This window comes from Chelonia mydas, chromosome 1, assembly GCF_015237465.2.
Source record: "Chelonia mydas isolate rCheMyd1 chromosome 1, rCheMyd1.pri.v2, whole genome shotgun sequence".
In the NCBI taxonomy this organism is placed as follows: Eukaryota; Metazoa; Chordata; order Testudines; family Cheloniidae; genus Chelonia; species Chelonia mydas.
Window position 1 is genome coordinate 147869532 of NC_057849.1, and position 25643 is coordinate 147895174.

Here is a 25643-nt window from a genome sequence, read left to right on the forward strand (position 1 = left end):
AAATGAGTAAATCTGTAGTGAACAGCCCTTCTTACTGCATTCCATTAATTCCTAGATTTTGAGGCCATTCTGATCATCTAGTCTCACCTCCTGCATAACAAAGGCCAGGGGGTTTTCCCTGAATAAACTTCTGCTTCATGTCCAGTAGCTGTAGACCCATATCTAGAGCACATCTTTTTGAAAAACATGTAATCTTGGTGCCCAAATTTTCAGTGATTTAAAATCCACCATATCTCTTGGTAAGTTTTTCAAATAGTTCATTGCCTTTACTGTTATGTCTGCACATTACTTCTAGTCTGCATTTGCTGAGCTTCAGCTTCTAGGCACTGGATCTTATGATACTTTGGCTTAATGGATTGAAGAACCCTCTATTAAATTTTCTTTTCCTATGTTGGTACTTATAGATTGTGATAAAGTCATCCCTTTTGGTTGTTAAACTGTACCAACTGAGCTCTTTGAGTCTCTCACTATAAGGTGTGTTTTCCGATCCTTTAATCATTCTTTTGGCAATTCTCTGAAACCCCTCTTCACTTTTTCAATATCCTAGTTAGACACCAAGACTGCACACAGAATTCCAGTAGCAACCACATCAATTCCAAATACAGAGGTAATACATCCTCCCTACTTCTAATTGATAGCCTTCATGTCCAACAATTGCATAAGCCCTTTTAGCCACAATATTGCCCTGGGAGCTCATGTTCAGCTGATTATCTACCATTATCTCCATGACTGATCAGATGGGTCTGCACTGTATTGTGGGAGATACAGTCCTCCAGGAAGGCAGGCTCATAGGAGACAATGGGCCCAAATTATAACTCCCATAAGGCAATGCATTAGAGAAACACAGTTTAATGTTGTTCTGACTTGGAAGGAAACCTTTTGGGTCAATTCAACAAAACTAAATGAAATTAAACATTTTGATTTCAAGAATGTAAAAATGTATTGTTTCAACTGAAAATGTCTAACGGTAGTGTTTTGACATTTCCAAATAGAATTTTTCTGAATTAACAATCTGAAAATTTCAAAATTCACCTTTTCCTTCTGTTTCAAGACAAAACAAATGTTGAAATGCTGGAATTCCCTGTGGGATGGAAATTCTAAATTTCACTCAGCTCATAGCAACAAGCATATATGTTGTTGGTTGAGGCTTTATTCTATTTACATCTAAGAAATATAATCAAGCCATGATCACTGGCACCGAAGCAACCAGTAATTTTTATTTTTGTGATTAATTCTTTGTGTGTCAAGATTAGGTGTAATATAAAATTCAGATCTAGAGGTCTAATACACAATTCTAATAGACTTCCCTCAGAAAGTGTACTGATTACAAGCAGTATTAAAAGAACACAGTCATCTTAATTCCTACAGACACTATCAGTCTTAGCTCCTAGCATAGGGACAATAGGCCCTATTAGAAGACACAAATCTCAGTGTATCATTGTTTATAACAGCTGTTAGTTACTTTCCAAGTGAACAGTGAGTGTACTTTGTCCCACTACAGAAAAAAGGGGAGGTAAATACTTAACTACCCAAAATCGGTTGTGCCTTGAAGTGAAGTCAGTACTGTAATAGCCTACAGTAGTATACTGACTGCAGGACCTTCTCCTCCATTCCTTTCTCTAAAAACATTTAATATGAGGTATTTTTAAAAGAGAAAAATACAGTACAAAACTTGAGAAGGGATAGTAAATGGAAGTTATATGGGGTATTTTCTACAACTGCAATTACTTTAAAAGAAAATTTCAAAGAACTGTAGTAAAATAAACAAAAAAAAGCAATTTAATTGCTTACATTTTATAGCTTACATTTTACTATAAATGGAGCAGCAACTATGTTGTTGAAAAGTAACATCTTTTGTGAGACTAGCAATGTGGTTTCTACTATCAGGTAGTTAAAAAATGCTGAATTGGAGTTTACATTTGATAATTAGTTTATAGAGAGTGAGTGGTTCTGCTCAATTTGTTAATGCTCTGAATGCTGGGTTGTGAGCAAAATGGTTAAATGCAGGATTTCTTTTTTTTGGTCAATGATAGTAAATCTATTCCTCTTCTGCTTAAATACTGGTTTGAGAAATCAGAACTATTTTATTTTATAAATATGTAACATTAAAAAAATTAAACTGTTGAGTTCTTTTTCTGATTATTAAACTAGTATTGTATCTGGCTTAAAAATGGGTCTCTTAGCACTGGGGTTTCATACTGCCAATATGACTTTTCATCAACATGACTACGTCCTTCAGAAGGTTCAGAAATGTCAAACGCAAATAACACCCCCTAATTTCAATTAGAATTTGCAGCTTATTAAATGCTGGGAATTGCTTTTCGGGATGTTGGCTGATTAAACGAGACTGTAGCCTTCTTTTAAAAATACAGCTCTTCCAAATAATTCATTTAGAAGCAGCAAGGTTTCTGCGGGAAAACCAAGCAGCTTTAGAAAGCATACCTATTCACCCGACTATGTCTGTTCTATACATTCTAGTCAACTCTGTGAAAGCAATGGTTTGAGGCATACCCATTACTCTTTAGGAAAAAAAGTATTGTCTATAAAAACTATCAGTGCCCTCTTTTTCCCCCTTTCAACTTGCTTTGTACTATGCAGCAGAGCAGAAAATAATTGTTTCCAAAATGGGCTTATTTGAAAAAAAAAAAAACACTATACTGTAAGTGATTCACCAAATCCAACAATGAAACCAATGTGTTTTTTTCAGCCTGAACCTTTACCCAACCTCAACTCTCTTTTATGGTTAGATAGGCCCTTCCCCTTGAAAATGACACGTATCTCCTCTTATTACAGATACAGGTTCTTCAGTTTTAAGATGTAGAACTTGCTGCTTTAAGTTTGATGCTGTTCTTGGAATTCACCCTGCATCGCATCTCAGAGGGGCCACCGGATCACTGAGCTTACAACATCCCTTCTTCCTTGTGAAGTCTCAAACGAAGGGAGAAGTCCTTTGGATAAGTTCCCTGGGCTTCACAATAGCAATTTTAGTCTCAATCATACTCTTGGTACCAACACTTAGTTTACCATGAATGAACAGACACACAAAAAAGCTTACAATGCATTATTTTAAATTCTATGTACATGTTATAATGGGGGATACACAAATCATGATACATAAATGCAGGTATTCTGACAGTGCCAGTTAAGTTTGGAAAGCCTTTAAAGAGTTTCACTTCCTTTTAACAAGGAACTAAAAGGAAGTGAGACTCTTTAAAGGCTTTCCAGATGTAACTGAATGAGCTTCATTCATTGAAATACAGTATTACACTAATTAGTACTTCATACCTGCTCTGTGATGTCATCTAATAGCATGAAACCAGCTCTACAAATAAATAGCCACCAATTCAACCAGCAAAATGTTGCTGAGGAAAAACTTTAGATATAAGATAGAATGAAAACATGGCCCCAACAGCAGTCAATGAGGTCTGCAGATTGAGTGTAGCTGAGGTAATATAAATAGCAGGAAAACACATGGATTGCATTAGGATTCAATGTGGAACAGGCACTGATACTTATAATTAATAGAAATAAAATTTTATAGGCTATTACCCTTTGTTTTATCTTAAAATCTATTATGCAGGGGAATAAGATTTAAAGTATATAGGATTTTAGTGCTTGTAAAACAAGCAGAGAAAGGTTATAGTAGTCAATGTAAAAAAAAAGTCAGTGCAATCCATGTTCATTTAAACTTAAAAAAGCAAAGACATTTAGCATTAAGATTCTCAAAAGAACATGAAATTCCCCACGTCACAATCATGAAACACTGCACAGTGCACCATACGATTAAGCAAATTTTATGTATTTAATAAATATACTTAAATTATGGGAACTGCTCATATCTCAATTAAATCAGAGCTTGAATCTGTTAGGTCTCTGAATATTAATTCTCACAATACCTTTGTGAGGGAAGTAATATTAACAATTTACATATGAACAAAAGAAACTGAGCCACAGCAGAGAAGTTAAAGTGATTTGCCCAAGGTCACATAGTGAGTCATCAGCATAGTTGGTCCCCAGACTCTTAAACCGGTGCTCTGACCTCTAAATTACATTTGTTTTCTAAGTAGAACTTGCCAAGCCTTGTGATTTCTGGTTCATAAGAAATTTCAGTTTTTTATATTTTGGGTTCATTTTGACTCAGACAGAAACCAATTTTTTTTTTTTTTTTAATTTTCACAAACTGGCAATTCTGAAATTTTGGTTTCAGAAGCACCAACACATGATGTTTCTGAAACAAAATATGCTTCCCAGGACCAGGATGCTGCGTGAAACTTAAAAGTCTTGCAGCAATCTGGGCTGCATGGTTGCCTGCAGCAGACTCAGGAGCTGAATCCCAGCTCAAACTGGAGTTCTCAGTACTGCCAGTGGGGAGCATGGATCCGTGTTCACATCGCACTCCCCATCAGCACCCGGCCCAGGACAGGGAAGCTAAGGATCCAACCAGCGGAACAAATTCGGTGATGAATCCTGGTCACATGCCACCTGAGGCACGTTGCACATACACTAAGAAGAAGTACTACCAGTTTCCTTGATGTGGATGTGGGAGCCTAGACCTAAAAGCACCAGCTGCAGCTCAATCTTTGAGAACTTCCAGGCTCCTTGTGATAAGCTGGTGGAAACTAAGCTTCTATTAGAACTGAAGCTCCCAATCCACATGGTGTGGCTGCTAAGGAGCTGCAGACCATGGAAACGCCATGTGGCCTGCCCAGGACCAAGAACCTCAGGTTTTCAGGGTCTGTGGCTCCATAGCTGTCCTGCCATGCCAGGGCTTCCTGCTGTGAAACCAAGAGTCTGCAAACCCTGAGAGCTTCCAGGCTCCTGGCCACAGAGTTGAAAGCCAGGAAACGCTGCCTCAGGCCAGGGGTCTTAGAGTCTAGGCTAGGCTAGTGGCTCTATGGAAGCCTGGGGTCCATAGCAGCACACCAGATAAGCTGACCAGAAACTACGCAGGTTTCTGACAGAACAATGGATTTGCTTGCAGTCATGGACCTCTCAATTTTATTACCAGTTTTGCAACTGATTTACTGTGAAATCTTAGTGCAGTCACAGTCTCAGTTTCCCTACTTGTAAAATTAGTATAATAGTAAATCCTCCTCAACTGGATAATGTTACGTAAGTCTAAAGTACTACCATTAATTCATTTCCATTACCTAGAATTATTTTCTGAGAGTTACAATAGGTTGTGCAAATAAAGGTTCCACCCATGGAGAGCAGGCATCATCTTCTAAATTCATCAAAATTGTTTTAATAATAAACTAAGCAGTGTTAGATGCTTACGCCTAGACCACTACAGAGCAAATTTCCTTTCTCATTCCAGAAATTAGAATTTGGGAGAGTTCTAGAAAGTTGAACCTATCTCCAACATTTGCAGTCATGATACTCTAAATGGGTTAGTGCTCCGTAGAAGAAATACCTTCAGTTTCTCCCCTTCCCCACAAGACAGTAATAATAACAAGTGACCACAACTGTATTAGAGGATTTTATAAATGTTGCTAACATAAACACCTCTGTGTCCAGTTAATGATTTTCTGTTGCAGGAGTTGATGACCTTTTAATATTAACATATTGAGTTGAATGTTTCTGATCTAATTGTAACTCTAAATCTCTCCTCCATATTTCTCTAAGGCTATCCTAATTCTAGCCTATACATGAGGTTAAAATCCTATTTACTATATACCATAATTTCCAAGCCGTATATATACTATACATTTTAATAGTGACAATGCCTTAGTTATACTTGTCATTAAAGCATCTTTTTCTATTTGAAGCACCACACGTTCACCATTATTGCCTAAACTGATTTTTTCCTCAGACTGATAATGATGTGACTCTTCAAAGGAAGGAAAATATTGCTTAAACCTATATTTATTTTTTCAAATCCAACCAGGCCAAAATGCCATCATCAATTATTTCTAATGATGGAGGATTTCAGATTGGTCTCTTTTTAAGTGTATAAGGTTTTAGCATAAATATTTTAAACACTGAGAACCATATATCATGGGCATGAGTTACCATGGATAGAATGGAAAAATTATTATTCTAGCAGTCTAAAACCTAAAGGCATGGTGAGAGGTAGCAGCAGAAGCAGCCTCTTCCCTAAATGCATCCGGACAGGTTCAACACCAGAAATTTCATCAAACCAAAATAGGACTTGTCTAATCATAAAGGCTTTATGACAGAAAAGTAAATTGGGGAATCTAAATTCTCTTTTGTAACTAAAAGATACAAATTTTTAATGAGAATTTGAATAATTTATCTCCCCCATAAAAATGTTTTGAATAGTTGGTTAATTCTATTAGTAGTATGATTGAATATCCAGGGAAGAGAATTAAAGTGGTAGAATAATGTGGATACGATGTTCATTTTAATTAAATTAATCCTTCCCTACAGTGAACAATTTAAATGATTCCATTTGTTAAAAGCTAGAGTTATGGTATTATTGGGTTTAGGATAAGTTTAATATCTTGTGGGCATGGTGAAATTATATTATATATAATATAAATAAATGTTTTGGTGACTAGTTAGGTCCTGATTCACTGAAGCAATTAAGTACATTCTTAACTTTAAGCATGTGATTAATCCCATTCCTATTCAGCAGAGCATTGAAAGCATATATGTAATCTACATCATAAGATCCCAGGATAGTCACTCTGAAGCCTAGAATGTCTGTTGAGTCAATGTGAAGCAGTGAAAACATCTACAACAGTGGTTCTCAACCTGCAGTCCATGGGCCACTTGCAGCCCAATCAGCTAATTTGCATCCAACAATTACATTGGTTGTCTGAAGGAGACTGAACAGATAATGGATTATTTGGCCCATCTGCCACAGTTCTTTAACATTACCCATACAACACTACGACCAGCACTAACAATAACCCCAAACACACACAGCCCCTCACTGTAGCATACTTCCTCATTTGCACCTGCACCAATCAGCATTAATCTTCCAGGATTGCCATTCATTCTGTGTGTGACTCTGAAGTCTACAATGTCTCTGACTCAGTGTGAAGCAATGGAAACAGCTACAAGTACAGCTGAGAGCTCTTTTTGTTTAAAGTAGCACCAGGTTCAATCACTGGGCCCTATGAGAACAGGATGGAATGTTAGAGGCCAAAGGTTCTGTGGCGGTTGGAATGTGACAGTTGATCAGAGGAGGTGGGAGTAACAGCTATGTGGGGTGACAGAGCTGGTTGTGCCTCCAGCCAAGGGGCAGCTCTGTGCACAGGCTTTGGGGACCATGTACAAACAGCAACATGGCTCACTACAAGTATGCAAACAACAGCCCATATACAGAGGCGATGCTAGGGAGGGGCAGGAATGGTCACATGCCCCTCCCCAGACACCTGGGGGGGCACATTCCAGAGGGGGTGGGGAGATACAGCTGTGCTCAGGTACATGCCTCAGGTCAGAAGGAGAGTATCTTGCTTGTGCTCTGTGGCTGCTTGCCCTGCCCTGCCTCAGGGCAAGAGGCTCGGGGGTGGGGGGAGGGAGGAAGGGGGAGCTGCTGGGGATGATTGTGGGGATCGTGGGGGGAAACGGGGACAGCATATGCCAGGGCTGGGAGTCTGGTGGGGCGGGGTGGCTGCAGCAAGGCAACAGCCATGTGGCCTGAATAGATGGGCATCTGGGAGGGTAGCAGGGCCAGGGGCTAGCAGTGTGTGTGTGTGTGTGGGGGGGTGTTTGGGGGAGAAATAAATCCATGGGGGATGGGAGGGCTCAGGGAGGGAGGAGGGGGGGGTGCCGTGGACACTGGGGATGATCGTGGGGGGAGGACGGGGCACAGCATAGACCACGGCTGGGAGTCTGGTGGGTGGAGGGTGGCTGTAGTAAGGAAACAGCCATGTGGCCTGGATGGATGGGCATCTGTTTTTTGTTTTTGTTTTTAAAGATTGAAACAAAGAGAAGCACTGAGCACCTCTCTGGCTTGTAAGAAAAGAGTGGGGTAGAGTCTGTGTATGTAGTGGTAGTCCAGGGGTGAATGCTTGCTCACTCCATTACCCTCTCAGAACCCCAGGTCAGAATTAAAATACCCTGGATTTCCTCCCTCGCATGATGAATCCCTTAGGATTAATTATGATAGGACCACAATTCCCACAGATTTTCTGTTCATGCCATCATGTCTGCAGACAAGTGAACTTCACCTTGCTAAGGCCACTACTGGGGTTGAAAAGAGCAGCTCAAGGACATGGGCCAGCTGAATCTTTAGGCTGGAATATAACTGCTTGAGCGCTCTGGTTGGATGCTCAAATGGTTTGAACTGGGACTGTCTAACATGCCCAGTGCCCCTTCCTTGTTTCCTTGCCCCTCTTCTGAATGGGCAGGTCTAAACTGGGACAATAGGCAGTGTTTAAAAACATGTTTGCTAACATGCTTGAACTATCACGTTTTTCAATACAACCTATTTCCTAGTCTAGACAGGGTGGGTCAATGCCATATCCCCACATTCCATACTTCCCTCAGGTATAGGCTTTAAAGAGGGAAATTGCTCTATCGTGTAGTAAGCAGGGCTGTGGGTGTGTTTTCCAGCAATGTGTCTTTTGGTTTTCATTATTCACCCTCTCTCGTAGTCTTGAGACAGAAGCAGTTGCTGACTGTAGGCTCCTCTGAGAGCCACAAACCTCTCTCCTGTTTTTGCTGGGAGTGTGATTTGTATCTTATGCTGGAAGAGCTGTAAAGCATGTTTAGCTGATGGACTCCTTTCACACTATGCCCTTAGCAGCACATTCTGAGGTGGTACCTCATTTCATATGTAAAGTCTTTTGATTGAAGCAGTTTGGACAGGTCAGGTGGTTTGTTTGCATTAGCACTCTGGTTTCGGTAGGTCTACAGCATATGCGCCCTATTCCCATAGTAGCATTTTGGTGGTCTTGCTATGTAACAAGAGAGCCACTTCCAGCTCACATTGGCAATACAAAAAGTAGCATTCATGGCAATGTTTTCTCTGCAAAGAGTTTCCCAAGAAAGGATAAGGACAAAGTGTTGTCAGCTGCTCTCTCCCACAAGGTGCAAAGTACACAACAGGTGTGCACCGATCCTGAGTATCACCTTACTGCACCCATCCCTGCAGTCGCTGAGTGTTACCTGGATACATACTTCAATATTATTTCTATTACAATACATCAATACCTAATAGGGGCTTACAAATTACAAGCTCTGAAAATACTGTATACAGATTTCAGAGTAGCAGCCGTGTTAGTCTGTATTCGCAAAAAGAAAAGGAGTATTTGTGGTACCTTAGAGACTAACCAATTTATTTGAGCATAAGCTTTTGTGAGCTACAGCTCACTTCATCCACTCTATACATAATTGGTATTAGAAGGTATGCTGTATTGTACACAGTGGTGGGTTGGAAGGTATGGCATATTGTGTACAGTGGGATATTGGAAGGTACACTACTGTATTGTATACTTTGATGTACTTAAAGGTATCGCATTCTGTTGCACTTTGAAAGCTAGGGGTATAATTAATCTGTTGTTGTCATAAATATAAAGGGAAGGGTAATCACCTTTAAAATCCCTCCTGGCCAGAGGAAAAATTCTTTCACCTGTAAAGGGTTAAGAAGCTAAAGGTAACCTCGCTGGCACCTGACCAAAATGACCAATGAGGAGACAAGATACTTTCAAAAGCTTGGAGGAGGGAGAAAAACAAAGGGTCTGGGTCTGTCTGTGTGATGCTTTTGCCGGGGACAGAACAGGAATGGAGTCTTACAACTTAGTAAGTAATCTAGCTAGGTATGTGTTAGATTATGATTTCTTTAAATGGCTGAGAAAATAGCTGTGCTGAATAGAATGAATATTCCTGTCTGTGTGTCTTTTTTGTAACTTAAGGTTTTGCCTAAAGGGATTCTCTATGTTTTGAATCTAATTACCCTGTAAGGTATTTACCATCCTGATTTTACAGAGGTGATTCTTTTCTACTTCTATTAAAAGTCTTCTTGTAAGGAAACTGAATGCTTTTTCATTGTTCTAAGATCCAAGGGTTTGGGTCTGTGGTCACCTATGCAAATTGGTGAGGATTTTTACCAAACCTTCCCCAGGAAGTGGGGTGCAAGGGTTGGGAGGATTTTGGGGGGAAAGACGTTTCCAAACACCATTTTCTCAGGAACCCAGATAAAGTGTGGTGGTGGCAGTGGAAGTCCAAGGGCAAAGGGTAAAATAGTTTGTACCTTGGGGAAGTTTTAACCTAAGCTGGTAAAAGTAAGCTTAGGAGGTTTTCATGCAGGTCCCCACATCTGTACCCTAGAGTTCAGAGTGGGGAAGGAACCTTGACAGTTGTAATTTCACTGGTGTCAGTGAAATTACATCAGGGTCAAACTGGCTTAGTAGATTGAATTCTTTTTCTGTACCGCTGCAAAAATACCTTATGGCTTACATTGTTCCAGAAATCCTCAGCAAACATACAGTTAGTTATTGTTTGTTCCCTGCACTTTAGTGTAACAGAAACTAAAATGAAAAGAGGAATTTAAGGCTTAAGCCATAAAGCAAGCAGGTCAAATGTATAATTGAAGTGACTGAGCAACGCAATAGGTGTCCAAAAGCTGGGATGCTAAGGAAAACCTGGTGTCTTGGTGGAGAGATGCAATAGATCTCCTCTGCTCCCAAAGCAAAACAGAAAGTAGCAGGTCAGTGGTGACAGAGCAGGTAAACCTGGCCTAAGATGATCACACCATTATCCGTCCCTAGTACTACTGACCTAAGGGACAGCTCTCTGCTTATGCAGCACAGAGTGAACTTGAAACAGCCAGAGGACTCTCCCCAGTGGCAGTGATGGTTCTGCTGCCTTCTGCATCTGCCATCTACTGTGCCGGAACCCACTGTGTGGCATAAGGGAAAGCAAAGGCTTCTCAGAGGCAAGGAGGAGACAGAGCATGTGAGGGAAGGGGAGGAGGCAGAGCTAGGCTCTGATATACCCAGTTCTCAACTGGCTTAAGGTCCTTGGGGGATCTTTCCACTTGGGCACAGTGGAGAATGAAGCCCAAATCTATGAAATAGACCAGAGTTCTGGATCACTGAAATAAGCGTCTTGGCCTGGTATCCCCATTTATATAGCTGTTGTTACAGGAAAACGCTCTCTTACATTTTTAGCCCCTGGCTGGTCTTTTTAAATAAGTAATATATAAGTAAAGATGGATCAGCTGTCTCATTGGTTTGATGGAGATATAGCAGCTCAAGGGCATAATATTATCATTCACTTTAGCAGGGTTCAAAGCCAGCTAGATAGCAAATAAATGACACATTTTTGTGCACTGTCTGAGCAAGACCTTGCTAATTTGCTTCTAAGTCCCCATTCTATTGTCCAATTTGCTGGGCACTCTCCCCAGACAAACTCTACCTAGCAGTGTACTTCACTGCCTGCTTGCATGCTGCGAGACAGTGTATTTCTCTTGGCAGCTATCTTCCATTGAATTTCTCTAAACCACAAAGTGCAGGTAGAACGACTGTCTCTCTGAACAGCTGCAGAAATTTTTCTGGGAAATGCAAACTTGTTGGAGGGCTAAGCTGCTACTATTATTCAGAGCTTTCACCCTAATGGCAACGCTTGCATTCTGTGCTGTTTACTGGTTTAACGTGTTTGCATCTTTGTCACTAGAATCAGGATAATTCCTTGACACTGCCTATGAAATTAATATGCATCTAGTGTGCTAATATAAATAATTTGTTATCTTAGTGCTTGGGAATGTGAACAAGGGATAGGACTTCACTCCAAACAGTATTTTTTATTAAAATAAAGATGGATTATTTTTCTATCAAAACCTCACTTGGTTTGGCTGTAATTATAAAGCTGTATGCAGTTGTGCTGGCGTTGTGTTGGGGTTATATTTATTCATAAGACTGATTCTTGCTGTTTATTCTAAGGTAACAGTGAGCATACCAAAGAAGCAAATGACAGAATGCATAAGCAGTTCTGTGACTGCTCCTTTTTTAAGAATCTGAAGTGTCAGAGCCAGCAATGTACAAATCGGCCTAAATGCTAGGCATATGTTAGGACACCTTTCTTAAGATTTTTAATTCACGTATGAAACATACAATCACAGTTTTCTTCATGTGTAGCTCTTTTTTAGAACAGTCTCCATCTGCTATTACATAGTATCGTAAAACATGACATCAAAAGTAGCACTAGAAAACAAAACTCCTTTGTCTCATGAGTTCCTGCCTTGAACCCTGCTGCATACCACCAAAACCTTTAAATTGTGCCCCCTTAATATCAGCAGTTACTAGTCGCCTATGCCCATATGTGCATGTTTAAAAAAAAAACAAAAAAAACAAAAAAAAAAACCCACATGCCTTTACAAATTACACTTATGTGACAGCATGGGCTTTCAGCTACTAGTGTTAAAAAGAATATGCAATCATGTAATTAAAGACAGTATCATAATGCATATTCACAAGGAGGGCCAAATTAAGATTGCATGGGCATCTTTAAATCTATCATTTTCTATACTTCTGAGTGCTCCAGTTAGCAACCTGAATACTGTTCTTTTAACATAGTTGGGATTTTGTGTATGTCTGTTCAATATTATGTAATAACATTTTGAATTAATTGTTTCTCCACTCTTATTCCTGAAAATATGGTCTTGACAAAGGATAAATGTTAACAAGTAGTTCAAAATGATGGTATATCAAAAGGTAATATAGAAAATAGATCTATACTCAATACATGACCCTGTTCGAGTTGAAAGTTTTTGCAATGAGGCCATTTATGCCTCCCGATTAGCCTGTGATAATTGCATACATGAACTAAAAGTAAAGCCAACAATCTCTATGATATGGGAAAAAGAAAGCCCAGTTCGGCTCTTCAACTACTACTCAGGTCCTTCACTAAAACAGAAATTCACATAGGAGCACCATATCAGTGGGCAAAGATGGTGGGTCATGGGATCTATGTGAACAAAAGCATCTTGAAGAGCTCTAGTTACTGTAAGGTAAGTAACCTCTCTTTCTTCTTCAATCATTTGTCCACACAGATCCTACTGTAGGTGAGTGACTAGCAGCTACCCCTCAAGGAAGTGGGTGATTGAGTTCCTACCTAATTAATGACTGGAGAACACTATTACGTAGAAGAAAAAAGGACTCTTCTTCTGGAAACAAGGCCTTTTCCTAGAAAACTCAAAAGCTCTTCATTGGTACTGATATAAGGAAGATGGAGGCCCCTGTCTGGAAAATGATTTGGATCAGTTTGGGTTCCTCTTTTGTGACGGTGTATAGAGACCCAGAGGCTGAAGCGTCACTGACAAGTCTTCGGACATTGAGGCACTTAATCAGTTCTGGAATTTAATATGTCATAGCCTTCAAAAGGCAGGTCCTCAATAGTTTCCTGAACCTCTTTTGGGATACCTGATGACTGCAGCCATGATGTTAGTCTCATAATCACCACAGTGGGCATAGACCTGGCTGCAGTGTGAGAGGCAACCAACGAGACTTGCAGAGCTATCTTCACCATGAATGGCCTTTTGAAGCCACCACTCTCAGTCAGTCTCTGGTCTGCTAAGGAAGTCTCTCAGGGTATGTCTACACTGCAAGTACATATCCGCAGCTGGACCATGACAGCTGACTTGGGCTCATGGGCTATTGAACTGCGGTGTAGACTTTGGGCTCAGGCTGCAGCCTGAGCTCTGGGACCCTTCCACCTCGCAGGGTCATAGAGCCCAGGCTTCAGCCTGAGCCTGAATGTCTGCATCACAATTAAACATCCCCTTAGACTGAACCCCATGATCCTGAATTGGGTTTTTAATTGCAGTGTAGACATACCCTCACACAGTTGTAAAATCTTGTGCCATAGCATAAATACTTGAGACATCACAGACAGAATAGTGTGGCATTTGAAACAGCCTTCAACAGGGCTCAAATACCCTGCTGAGCTTCATTGGCTTGGCTCCTTCTTGACTGGGAGAAAAAATGGTTGTACACTCTGAAGAATTACCCACTTGTGGGGCCAAAATTAGATGCCACTCACCATAGATTGTGTAGATCTTCAAAATATGATTCCTGTTCTCCTTTCTTATAGAATTTGATCAGCATTAAAATAGTTAACAATATGGATATTTAAATCATCATCACTAGATATCTGAGTTAACACCTTACTGACATGAGCAGAGGTATTTCAAACCTCTGTGCTATTTTTTAGCACTGAGATGTTTTAGGTAAAACATCACTGCATCAGTTACACTCAGTTCGTATTTTGAAGCTTTTTCCACACCTTTAAGGGATATAGATGTTGGGTGAGCTTCTGTATTGCACCATAGAGGGAAGGAGGACTGTAGTGGTGTGGGAAGGGAAGGTAGGACGACTGTAGTGATGTGACACAGAAACCTATCTGTGGTTCACTACTTTGTCAGAAACTCTTGTCTGGCGTGACATATTCATTACACCTCACACATTGGTGTCATGATATTTATTTAAAAGGTGATATATCATTTGAAATCTACCACCACACTGGTCATTAATGTCACTGTGAAATGTCTGTAACACCTTGGTAGGTGAAAATTATAGCTACTCTCTGATATTATGTCCTGGAGACTGTAAACAGACAAAGGTGACAAAACAGGTTTCTTCTATATAAAGGAAGGGGAAAGAAAATATGGAGGCAGATGACCTGCCCAGGAAACAGGGTTCTGACCTCCTGCCTCCAGGTCAGCCAGCGGCTAACCTTCCTGCAGCTTTGTAAGGGGGGGAGAATAGTATGACCATAAGTGCATCCCAATGCCAGAGGGCAAGGGGCTCACTCGTATCAGGTAATGAGTTTCATCTGGCCTGACCAATTCAGTGTACTCAATATTGTTATAATCTGTATATAAAAGGTATGTAAGATATTGGAAAACTAACTCTCTGATCATTAATGTTCTTTCATGATATATGCACAGGGTGTGCACAAAAATTATGAATATGTGCTAGTATTATATTCTTAAAATGTGTTTGGCAAATAATGCAGAAGCACAGTGTGCCTCAGACAAAGGATAGTGTATTTGATGCTCTGACAACCCCGTCTTCAGGCAAAGAAAATGAAGGTCTATTTTTACATATTAGGTAAAGAAACCTATCAAGCCAACAAGTGGGGGAGGAGACAGCATGGCGTCTGTCCCAGCAAGTAAGGGAAGCTTTTATTTATCAAAGTGTTTACTTTCCACAGAATATGTTGCAAAAGTTTACTGGTCTATAAAGACAAGAGGGGCTGAACCTCAAGTGATAAACAATTGAATCAACTGACTGTATGTCAATATTACTGTAGTACAAAAGTGTACAGAGTGAAGTCTTTTCATAAAGCTAATGCCACGCTGATGATTAACACCATTGTGAAATTTATGTATTAACACAATATGAGGAAATATGGATACTTCATGATACTGTGCTTTAAAGTCTGGCCAATCAGGGAGAAACAGGTTTCCTCCTAGACAGGAGAAAAGGCAGGTATTTATTTACCTGTCTCATATGTAAGTTAAGCATTATGGAATCAAAAGGATGGAAGCCCCATTTATATACAGAGGGAAGGGAAGGCCACAGGAAGAGAAAAACAGGTTGAGGTCATCCTGCCTCTTGAAACAAAGTAGTTGAACTTCTGAAGACATAAGCAGAGACAGAAGCCATCTGTGGCATCCATCACTAGACAGACACAAGAGAACAGAGCTTTTACAAGCTGAGAAAGATGGGTCCTTCTACCAAGGGGGAAGTTGAAGTCTCTGGAAAATGAATATAGGTGAGAAACCCACTTACACAAAAATTTCTCACCCAGGCAGATAAGAAAAGCCAGCATCTTGTACTTCTGTGGAAGGTCCTGACCAAGGGAAAATCGCTGGGAAGAAAAATGACTGGTGAAAGAAACTTGAACAAAGCCTATACCTTACTAGATTTATTTTAGACCTTTTACATATGTGTTTTCACTTTTATTTGTTGTAACCATTTCTAACTTTTTATTTCTTTTACTTGGCATCACTTCAAATGTGGCCTCAATATTTTTTTTATTTTTTACTATAAACCAAATCAGAGCTCTGTTTGCAGGGAAGGGTAGATTTACCCAGTTAAATTAATAAGTGCTAATGTACTTTTGTCTCTTTACAGGAACAAACGGATCTTATTATTTTTCTGAACTGTCCAGAAGAGGGCTAGACATTGCAGAACACATGGTATTGGGAAAATCTGGGACTTGGAATGTGTCGGGGTTACCTTGCTGGTTGTTACCGAGGCTGGTGGAAACCAGAGTGGGGCTGTGAACAGGCTGCTGGGCTAGAGGTGCTGAACCAGGGCTGTCTAGCACACAGACACTTAGGGTGTGACCTGCATGCTGTAATACTGACTATGAGCATCCCAGGCAGAGAGCTCCAGTAGCAAAGCATTGTAAGGCCACCAGGGTTACAGGGTAAGAGGTGAGACAACACCTCTCTGGTCTGGCTTTCACCCCGGAGCCCGTGACAAATCGCTTTAAGCTACTTGTGTGCCCTTCCTATCCTGGGCTGCTCCAAGGGCAGTAGAGGCCCCCAGCATATCTTTAGCCTTGGGGGCCTGTCTAATTTACAGCAGCCTCATGGGCTGCGCTGAGGCCATGGCACTGCGCAGAATCTCCTTAGCACGGTATGCTCCAGCTCTGCTCCCTCATGTCAAGGCTTGTCAAAGCTCAGAGGATAGTCTTATGGTTGTCCCCTGCAATGCCTGCGCTAGGGGAATCCTCTCCGAGCTGGGATAAGGGCTTTTAGGGCTCTTTTATACCACTCAGGCCCTTTTACCCTGCGTAAAAGGTCTGGATCAGGGGAGAAGACCTCACCCTTCACTAAAAAAAAAATCAAAGCTTAAATTCTGGAACACAAAGTGGCAGCATGAGCGGATGTCAGAGTATGCTGTATTCTTGTATGCCATTTAGGGCTCAAAGTGATATGATTAGGAGACCTTCTGGGGGCCCATTTAAGACAAACCTTCAAGTTTTTCTAGTTTAATTCAACATTTGAGCCACTCTATTGTACAAAAATGTTTGTTCTGGACAAGAATCTTTAAATTAGTTACTGTACGCCTACGTATAGAGATTTGACTTTTGCTTGACTTTTGTGCTTGTATTTGCTACAGCATTCTTAATCTCATTGTAATAGGTTACACTTTCTTTGCTTATTAAAAAAAGTCAATACAATGTTTTATGTAAAAAAAAAAAGCTTCAGAACAACTCAATGCAAAAAAATTGAACATTAATTCAAAACAATAGTTGAGAAATCAAGCCCTCAGAAGTCATTTAGTGCAGCGTTAAAGTAGGAAGCTCAGTTTCAATACTGCCTCTGGTGCCTGTGCCTTAAGATATGGTATGTGTGTGTGTGTGTCTCTCTCTCCTCCCCCATTAGCGATATAGTCACATAATTTAATCTTATAACAGCTACTGCTCAGCTAAAACCAGAAAATAAACCAGAGATTAAATAAAAATCTAATATATAGCCACACTTAAAACAAGTGCTGGATCTTATTGTGGCCCTCTGTCTCCAAAGTCTTGCAAAGACGTTCCGTCTTCTTTTCTATTTTTGTAGTGCTAGGGTAATTTTCAAATATAGCTAAGTGACTTTGGTGCTTAAGTACCATACTCAAAAGGGAAAATTGACTTTCAGTAAGATTTAGCAGCCTAGGAACATAAGTCATATTTGAAAATGGGATCTTGGTTTCAAAGTTATTGGGGTGCTTTTGAAAATTGTATCTTTGGACTCCGTAAATAAAGTTTGTCTTTGTATTTCTTTCCCCCTAAATCATGGGGATTGTTATTTTAAACAGCTATAGTAAAATATTAAAGTAGATGGAAGTGTCCAATATTGCTTCCTGCAAACTGTTCTACTCAAAACTCAATGAGGGATCCAGACAGAAAACTTTTAAGAATGGAGGATTTAAAATACATAAAATGAGGCTCCATGAAACAAATGCAACAATGTAGATACAGCTTTGGAGACTGCATGTAAATTCTGTTCCAATTGTCCTTCCACCTAAAAATATTTTATAAAAATTTGATTTTTTGATATTGGGGATAGTTTCTGAATTTTTTGGCTATATCCAAAGAATGAGTGTGCAGATAATTTGCCATGGCTAATTTAGGTCTAGATATAGAGCTTTGATTCATTATAGGGCAAAAGCACCCTATTTCAACTGAGTTTTGGTTATTAAAATATCACTAAATAAGGAACAGGGTATTTCTACCTATGCAAGGACATGCTCTGAGTCAGTCTGTCCATCCACAGCAGTTAATACATGGATCACCATCAGCAGGTTATTCTAATTTATGATTAATGGTCTTTTCAGTTTCTAGCCCTATTGAAATCAGGAAATCTAATTTTTTATCAAGAGCCAAAACATACTGAAATAACTGAATACCTGGTTTCTCTGTGTTAGAAACTAGAGAAAGGAGACTAAGTTATGTGAAATAATAGCCTCCCCTGAGGAGGATTTGTATAGTTTAATTGCTCTGAAGTACTGTACCTGGGGTGGTTAGTAAGAAGTGATGAAACAGTGATGAAACCTACTGCATGGCCTAACTTCAATCTGTGAGGCAATTATATCTTGAATATCTGTTTCCCATGATAAATTCACATGAGAAGTTTTATATGGCTTTGCATGGGACTGCAAGAAGGGTGACATTTCTGATGTCAAGCCAGTCTATACCTGGTACAGAAGTATATGACAGAGACCTCCAAGCAGAGGAAAATAAATAAAATAAGAGAACAGCAACTTGCAACCTCCTTCTCAATAGCTGTTAGCTAGAAGGGGAAGCAAAATATATGTCAAGAAATACCCAAACTGTGACAAAATTTGGAGGAAACTGAGTGGTTAATCTCACATTTCCTTTTTCCATAGGACCCACTATGGCTATTTCCAGGAGAAGCTGATACAGGCTTTAGTTTGTATTTCTCCAAAGGCTAATTTATTTGGTTTAATTCCATATAGAGCAGGGGAGGGCAAACTATGGCCCGCAGGCTGGATCTGGCCAATCAGGGCTTTCAATGTGGCCCGCAGGATTGCCAGCCCCGTGTAGCAGTGGGGGCTGAGGCAGGCTCCCTGCCTGCCCTGGCTCCGCGCCACTCCCGGAAGCAGCCAGCATTACATCCCTGCAGCCCCTGGGGGGGACGGGGGGGCAGAGGGCTCCATGCACTGCCCTAGCCTGCGGGTATCACCCCCCCCACCACAGCTCCCATTGGCCAGGAATGGGGAACCGCAGCCAATAGGAGCTTCGGGGGTGGTACCCACAGGCGAGGGCCACGCGCAGCGGAGCCACCTGCCCCACCCCACACCCAGAAGCCACTGCCGGACATGCTGGCCTCTTCCGGGAGCGGCGTGGGGCCAGGGCAGGCAGCGAGCTTGCCTTAGCCCCGCTGAGTGCCACTGCCACCCCGGACCTGCTCAAGGTAAGCGGCATCAGGCCAGAGCCTGCACCCCGAACGCCTCCTGCACCCCAACTCCCTGCCCTGGAGCCCCCTAGCCCCCTGCCTTGATCCCCCTGCTGCACCGCACCCCAACCCCCTGCCCTGAGCCCCCTCCTACACTCCAACCCCTTGTCCCAGCCCTACATTCATGGCCCTGCATACAATTTCCCCACCCAGATGTGGTCCTTGGGCCAAAAGGTTTGGCCACCCCTGATATAGAGCATTTATGTGAATGTGTATGGTTATATAATGATAGAGATAAACACATACACATACACATCTGTATGAAACACGAGTCAGAGCAAAAGTTTAAGGTTCATAATCTAATAAAATACCTTGTACAATTTGAAATTGAAAAGCATAATTTACAACGTGACCTACACAAAGACCCTGTTTTGAAAAAGCATTTAAATGGCTTGAATAAATACAGAAATCTTTCCATCATTTCTGGGATGTGGGATAGGCCATTGTTTTTATATTAACATTAAAGCAAAAGATGACACTATCACATTATGAAAGACCTGCAATTATTACTGAAATCCCCTAAATTATGAATTCATCCTGAACTAACCACAAGATTGCTCCGTATTGCAGGATAACTTCAGGAAACAAGTTACTATTAATGTACAACTCGTATATAAATGTTTGTAAAATTTACAAAAGTAAAGGTAATAAATTACTTTCAGATCCTATATCAGTTAGAAGGCATAAGTATAAATTAAAACATTGCACATAAAGACTTAAAAGTAAATATTTCAGTTATTTCCTGGCAAGTCTAAGTTCTAGTTTCCAGATTTCTCTGAAATAGCTGAAAATATCAAACAGTGTAGGAAAATAAGGAAAATAATAGCTTTCAATGGACAAAGTGCCTTGGGAAAAAAGAAGGGATGAAGGAATATACATGCTTAAATACAGCTGAGTGATTGTAAAGGCTATTTCTTGCTTCTTTAGTGTTATATGAACTAATATAAGGGGAACTTTCAATTGTTAAATTATTTTACTTCAGGAAATTCTTTTCTCCTACTTTCTCCTTAACTGATCCCTTTAAATGGATAATTTATCAAAAACAGAGCCAGTCTTAAGGGAAAATGGCACCCTGGGCAAACTTGTATTTTGGCACCCCTGGCCCCCATGGGTGCCCCCCATTGCCCTGTGAGCTCCCCACCTCCCCTTTGCCCCAACCCCTACACTGGGCCTCCTTCAGCTCAACCCCTGCACCCCACCTCCTGCACCCATGTGGGTTAAACTGACCTTGATGCAGAGCAGCTAGCATTGCTGCTCTCTCCCTCCCTTGAACACTGCTCCTCTGCGCACCCCTAGGGGGTTGTGGGGTGGGAGGGAGCAAGGAGCCATGTCAGGGCTGCCTGAATCCAGGTCACTTTCCCCACCTGGGCTGCATAAGGGGAGGACAGGTGAGCATCAGCCCTGGTGTGGAAAGTCACCTGGATGAACAGAGCTCTTATTATTTCTCCTCACTTCCCCCCTCACAGCCCCTAGGGAGGCGCGGAGGAACATCAGTGAGGGGGCAGCAATATCTGTGAGTCACTGCTCCCCCTCCCCTTTCTCCTCTGCCAGGAGAAAGCAGGGAGAAATCTGGGTGCCCCGCAATGTGGCGCTCCCCTGCCAGCCAGGAGAAGCTTCTGCCTATACCAGCAGTGTGCACCTCTGCACTGCCACATGGTGCCCACTTGATCATGGCACCCTTGGGCAGTCGCCTGGGTGGCCCACCGCTAATGCTGGCCCTGTCTAAAAAGTGCCTTTTTTCATTGAAATTTCTTCGTCTTCTCCATTACACTGTGTTAGGGAAACCATGTGTTGTTGCAAGAGAAATACATTAAACTAATAACTTTTCATGCACATGAAGAAGGAACTGCTTTTCAGATATACAGATCTGTATTTATTCCACACACATATTATGTTACTAATTTGGGAATCTAAACAGGTTGTTTGGGTTCAGTTTTTTTTTTGTTTTTGTTGGTTTTTTTATACCTTCAGTTTACATTTTAATAGGAGATCTACCAGCTAGATGCTTTTTCCACCTACTAGGTCACATATCTTTGTATAATGCTATTACTAATCTTCACAGACTTAAAGTGTAACCCTGCCCATTTGGCTCAAACATAGGATAGCCTGGTTTACCTTAAATGAATTTATCCTCCTCCATTAAAAGCACTTGCTTCATGTAAACAATATGACACTATTTTTCAAGGGGTCTTACACTCATTTTTTTGGTTAGTTAGCCACATTCTAGAAAAAAATGCAGTGACCTCTTGTTTCTTTTACATATCAACAACAACATTTGTAGTTTTCCTTCCTAAAATGGGATAATCAAATGTCATGATTCATGGTGTAATACGATTATTACAGGGTAAGGAAGGAATGTCTGTTTCTGCCACATACAGCACTGCACAACTGGCAAGCCACAGTTTCAGGGATAGGTGTAATTCTTTCCTATGAAGTATAAGGTGTTGGCCACTGGCTCACTGATTTAGGATGAATTCCTAGTCCCAGTGAAGTCAAACTCAATATATCGTAGTGCAAACTTCTCAAACTTTTAAAATTTTGTTTATATACACAATGTAACTTCCTATATATTTCAAGGTCTGTAAAAGATGACACCTTGTAGAACCACATAGCATATAAACAGGAAGCCACATACCTTGTGTCTGCTTCAGTGGAAGATAGAAAGCAAACTCCTTACTGCTGGAGCGATGCAGGACAGATTCACGGAGAGGACGTATGGTTTGTTCCTGATCTAATGGGGAAAAAAGGGAGAAAAAAATTCTTACACTTCAATGTCACATTCAGGGAGTGAAATTCACTGGAATTGAAAAGTGATCAAATGAGTTCTCTAATGAAAGAGCTTCACAAATGAATGTTCTTCAAAGTGTACTTTGAAACAGGAGGTGACATTTTTGAAGGGTCTCCCAGTGTTTTAATCACTTTCCTTAATATGCTGAATGTAATTGTAGATTTAAACATGGAAAGCCTGTTAAATATCTTTACAATAAGAGAGACAAGATGGATGAGGTAATATTTTTTATTGGGCCAACTACAGAAGTTGGTCCAATAGAAGATAAGATATTACCTCACCCATCTTGTGTCTATAATATCCTGTGACCAATATGGCTACAACAACGCTGCACTTACAATAAGATACATATTTCCATTTTTTTAAATCAAAGGTTAAAAGTGAAAATCTTCTCAGTTAGAAAGGTACTCAATGCACAAAAGAAATTGCCTATGATCCAAACATTAATCTACTACTCATATGACTCACAATATCACACTCCTTATTGCATGCTACCATATCCTGGATATAAATATTTGAAGACCAAGGCAAGTAGGTGGATAAAGAAACAAAACAGGTAATAGTGTAAAACATGTAAGCCCTGACAAGAGCAAGTGAGTTGGAGCTAGCAAAACTGCAACATGAGGAAGAGATGCTGTAGAGGTTAGACAATGAGAAGATGCTGTTGCTGTAACAAGTAGTAACTGGATCAATTGTACAGGCTCTCATCAGTTACTAGTTCATAAAGATCCTGCATATTTAAATCATTGTTACTATTTTCAGATGCAGTGACAGATTTCTATTTACATTTAATCCTGAAAACATTTATACCCAGGCACGGTAGCTGGACAATTTACGGCATGTAACTAATAGAATCAACTTACCTGACCAGGAAGGCCTGTGGTGCATTTACAGGCCTGGACATGGTGCAGAGTCATGATCTGATTTAGGTAGCTAAATTACTGAGAGAGAGGGTATTTTGGATAAATGAACAATCATATTGTAGGCAGTGCAGTCTAGTGGCTAGAGCACTGGACTGCGACTCAGGGGACCTGGGTTCTCATCCCAGCTCTGCTACCGGCCTGCTGAGTGACCTCAGGCAAATCACTTCCCCACTCTGTACCTTAGTTTCCTAACGTGGATAATGATGCTCACCTCCTTTGTAATGTACTTTGGGAGCTACAGATGAAGAGTGCTATATAAGAGCTAGGTATTATTATTGTTAAAACTATTTCTGAGGCATGCACTGAAGACTTGTAATTCTAATCATGTGCCTGGGATCTAAGTCTCTGCAAGAAGACACAGCATCAGCAAATTGGTACCTAGTTAACAGAGGTGATACTTAAAAGGAAGTAGCAGGAAAACCTGGGGGTAGGGAGGTAATTCTAAGAACCTGAGCCAAATGGATTGATTGTGCTAAGTGAATGTGACGTGTGTGGACACTCACATTGAGAAGGATGAAATGACTTGCCAAGGACAAGACGATGTTATACAGACACTGTCTTAAGTTTCCTTGAAGGTTACTCTGGAGTGTGATGTGGTCACTGCGGAATCAGAAGCCAAGCCTGAGCACTATTACTTAATGAAAAACTGAAAAGCTATGTGACTTACTTTACATTCTGAATTAATTTTATTTATTGTTTATATTACCATAAGACCCAAAATGTCCTAGGTACTGTGCAAACACAGAGGAAGAAGCAGTTCCCACCTCAAAGACCTGAGTTTGCCGACACAAAATAGACAAAGGGTGGGGGCAGGGAAACATGACACAAACAAAGAGATGTGGGGGAGAACAGGAATACATTTTATTAGCTACTGAATTTTTTTTGTTTTTTTGAAGTGTAAATATACTATTTTTGTGGACATTACTGAGTTTTCAAAACTAATTCTAAGTATTCAGATTAAGAGAGGGAGAGAGAAACTGACAGCCATTCAGGAAGACATCTAGGAAAAACTGACATGAAGGAAGGTCACTGCAGTGTATCGCAATGAGGACTGTGCAAAGATGTCCAATTTCACTAATTTAAATAAGACTGACTGACTGTAGTGAGGATTACTTGAGGGAAGGAGACCTAGCTTTTGAGAGTGTATCCATGCATTTGCATGTGGATGGATTGATTTTCCAAACTTGTAGGAAAGTAACAGAGTTTAAATCAGGCAAATACATTTTACAGTACCTCTATTGTACTGAGAAGTGAGACTATTAACTACAGATATATGGATGAATGCTCTCTCTAAACAACAAAATTAACAGGAATGTGCCTTCATTATCCAGTCATTAAAGGACACGGATTTCACCTCAGAACTGGAGAAAACAAAACATGCATAAAACAAAGATAGTTAGTATATCTACAACTCTCCTGTGAAACAGGGTATTTTAAAACATCCCACTGAACTTCAGCCTGTTTTACCTGATAGGGGGCCATACAGGTAAAATCTGTCTGACTGCACATAGAATGGGTGACTGTGAGGCTATTTTAAGGAAACCCAAAGCAGGATGGATGGGAAAAATTTACATGCTTTTCTTAAATACAATGTCAAGTTAATGGTATGACAAGCCATTTTTATTATATCCATATACTGCAGCGGAAGGAGCTAAATGTTTTGTAAACTTACTCTGTAAAACTGAAGGAACTTCCTAATTATTTCCCCAAGTCTGTAATGCGCTAAATTCATTACAGCAAGTTTCTCTCATTTGAAGCCTTCTTGCTGTGATCAGGATTTTGCAATGATCACAATAACTTTCACATAAATATTTATTCAACACTGAAGTTATTTTTCACAAAACTGTTCAACTAACCTCCGGAGATATGGTTACTGTAAACTAATTACACCATGTGAAATTAAAAGCACTGGGTGATACCTCATGATGTCCTAGAAATGTGCATATGTTATCATAACCATACTTATTAGTGGTTAACATGATGGTCGCAATTATGCCAAAAACACCACAACTAATCTCAGCACTTTCATTTTAAATTAATTAATCACTCTCTAAGTTGACCTGAAAAAAAAAAAGTGAATTTCTTTATATCTGTGTTAATTTAGGCCAACACTGGTATACAAATATGCTGTGATATTTATTTCCAATATATTTTTACTGTAAGAAATATAATAGTGATAAGTTGGAATGTGCACATTTGAGGTAGGCTGGACACGTGATAAAAATCAGAGAAAACAACCAGCAAAGAAATCCTGGGAAGAAGAGGACGGCAAGAAAAGATGTGCAAGACCACAGTTTCAATGGACAGACTCTGTCAAGAGAAGTTTTAAGAGAAAAGGACTGGACCTCAAAGACCTGTCCGATGAACCAGAAAAGAGACGCAAAGAATCATAGTCACCTCCACCCCTATGTAAACAGGAAAAGGAGTGAAGAGGTGAACTGAAGTGATATTTTTACCATAAACAAACAATTCTTTAGGTCAGATTTCCTCTTTGAGTTCAGCATTTCATTCAGTTAAATAAATTAATAAAGGGGGCACG

General features: G+C 40.4%; 1 protein-coding gene across 1 annotated transcript in view; it reads right to left on the minus strand.

The window, feature by feature from the left end:
- Positions 1–25643, minus strand: part of CFAP47 (cilia and flagella associated protein 47) — a 642446-nt gene that overhangs the window by 80832 nt on the left and 535971 nt on the right. Inside the window, exon 57 of the mRNA XM_037902107.2 lies at positions 22029–22124. Coding sequence (XP_037758035.1) covers positions 22029–22124 — 96 coding nt within the window. The remainder of the gene's footprint in view (positions 1–22028; positions 22125–25643) is intronic.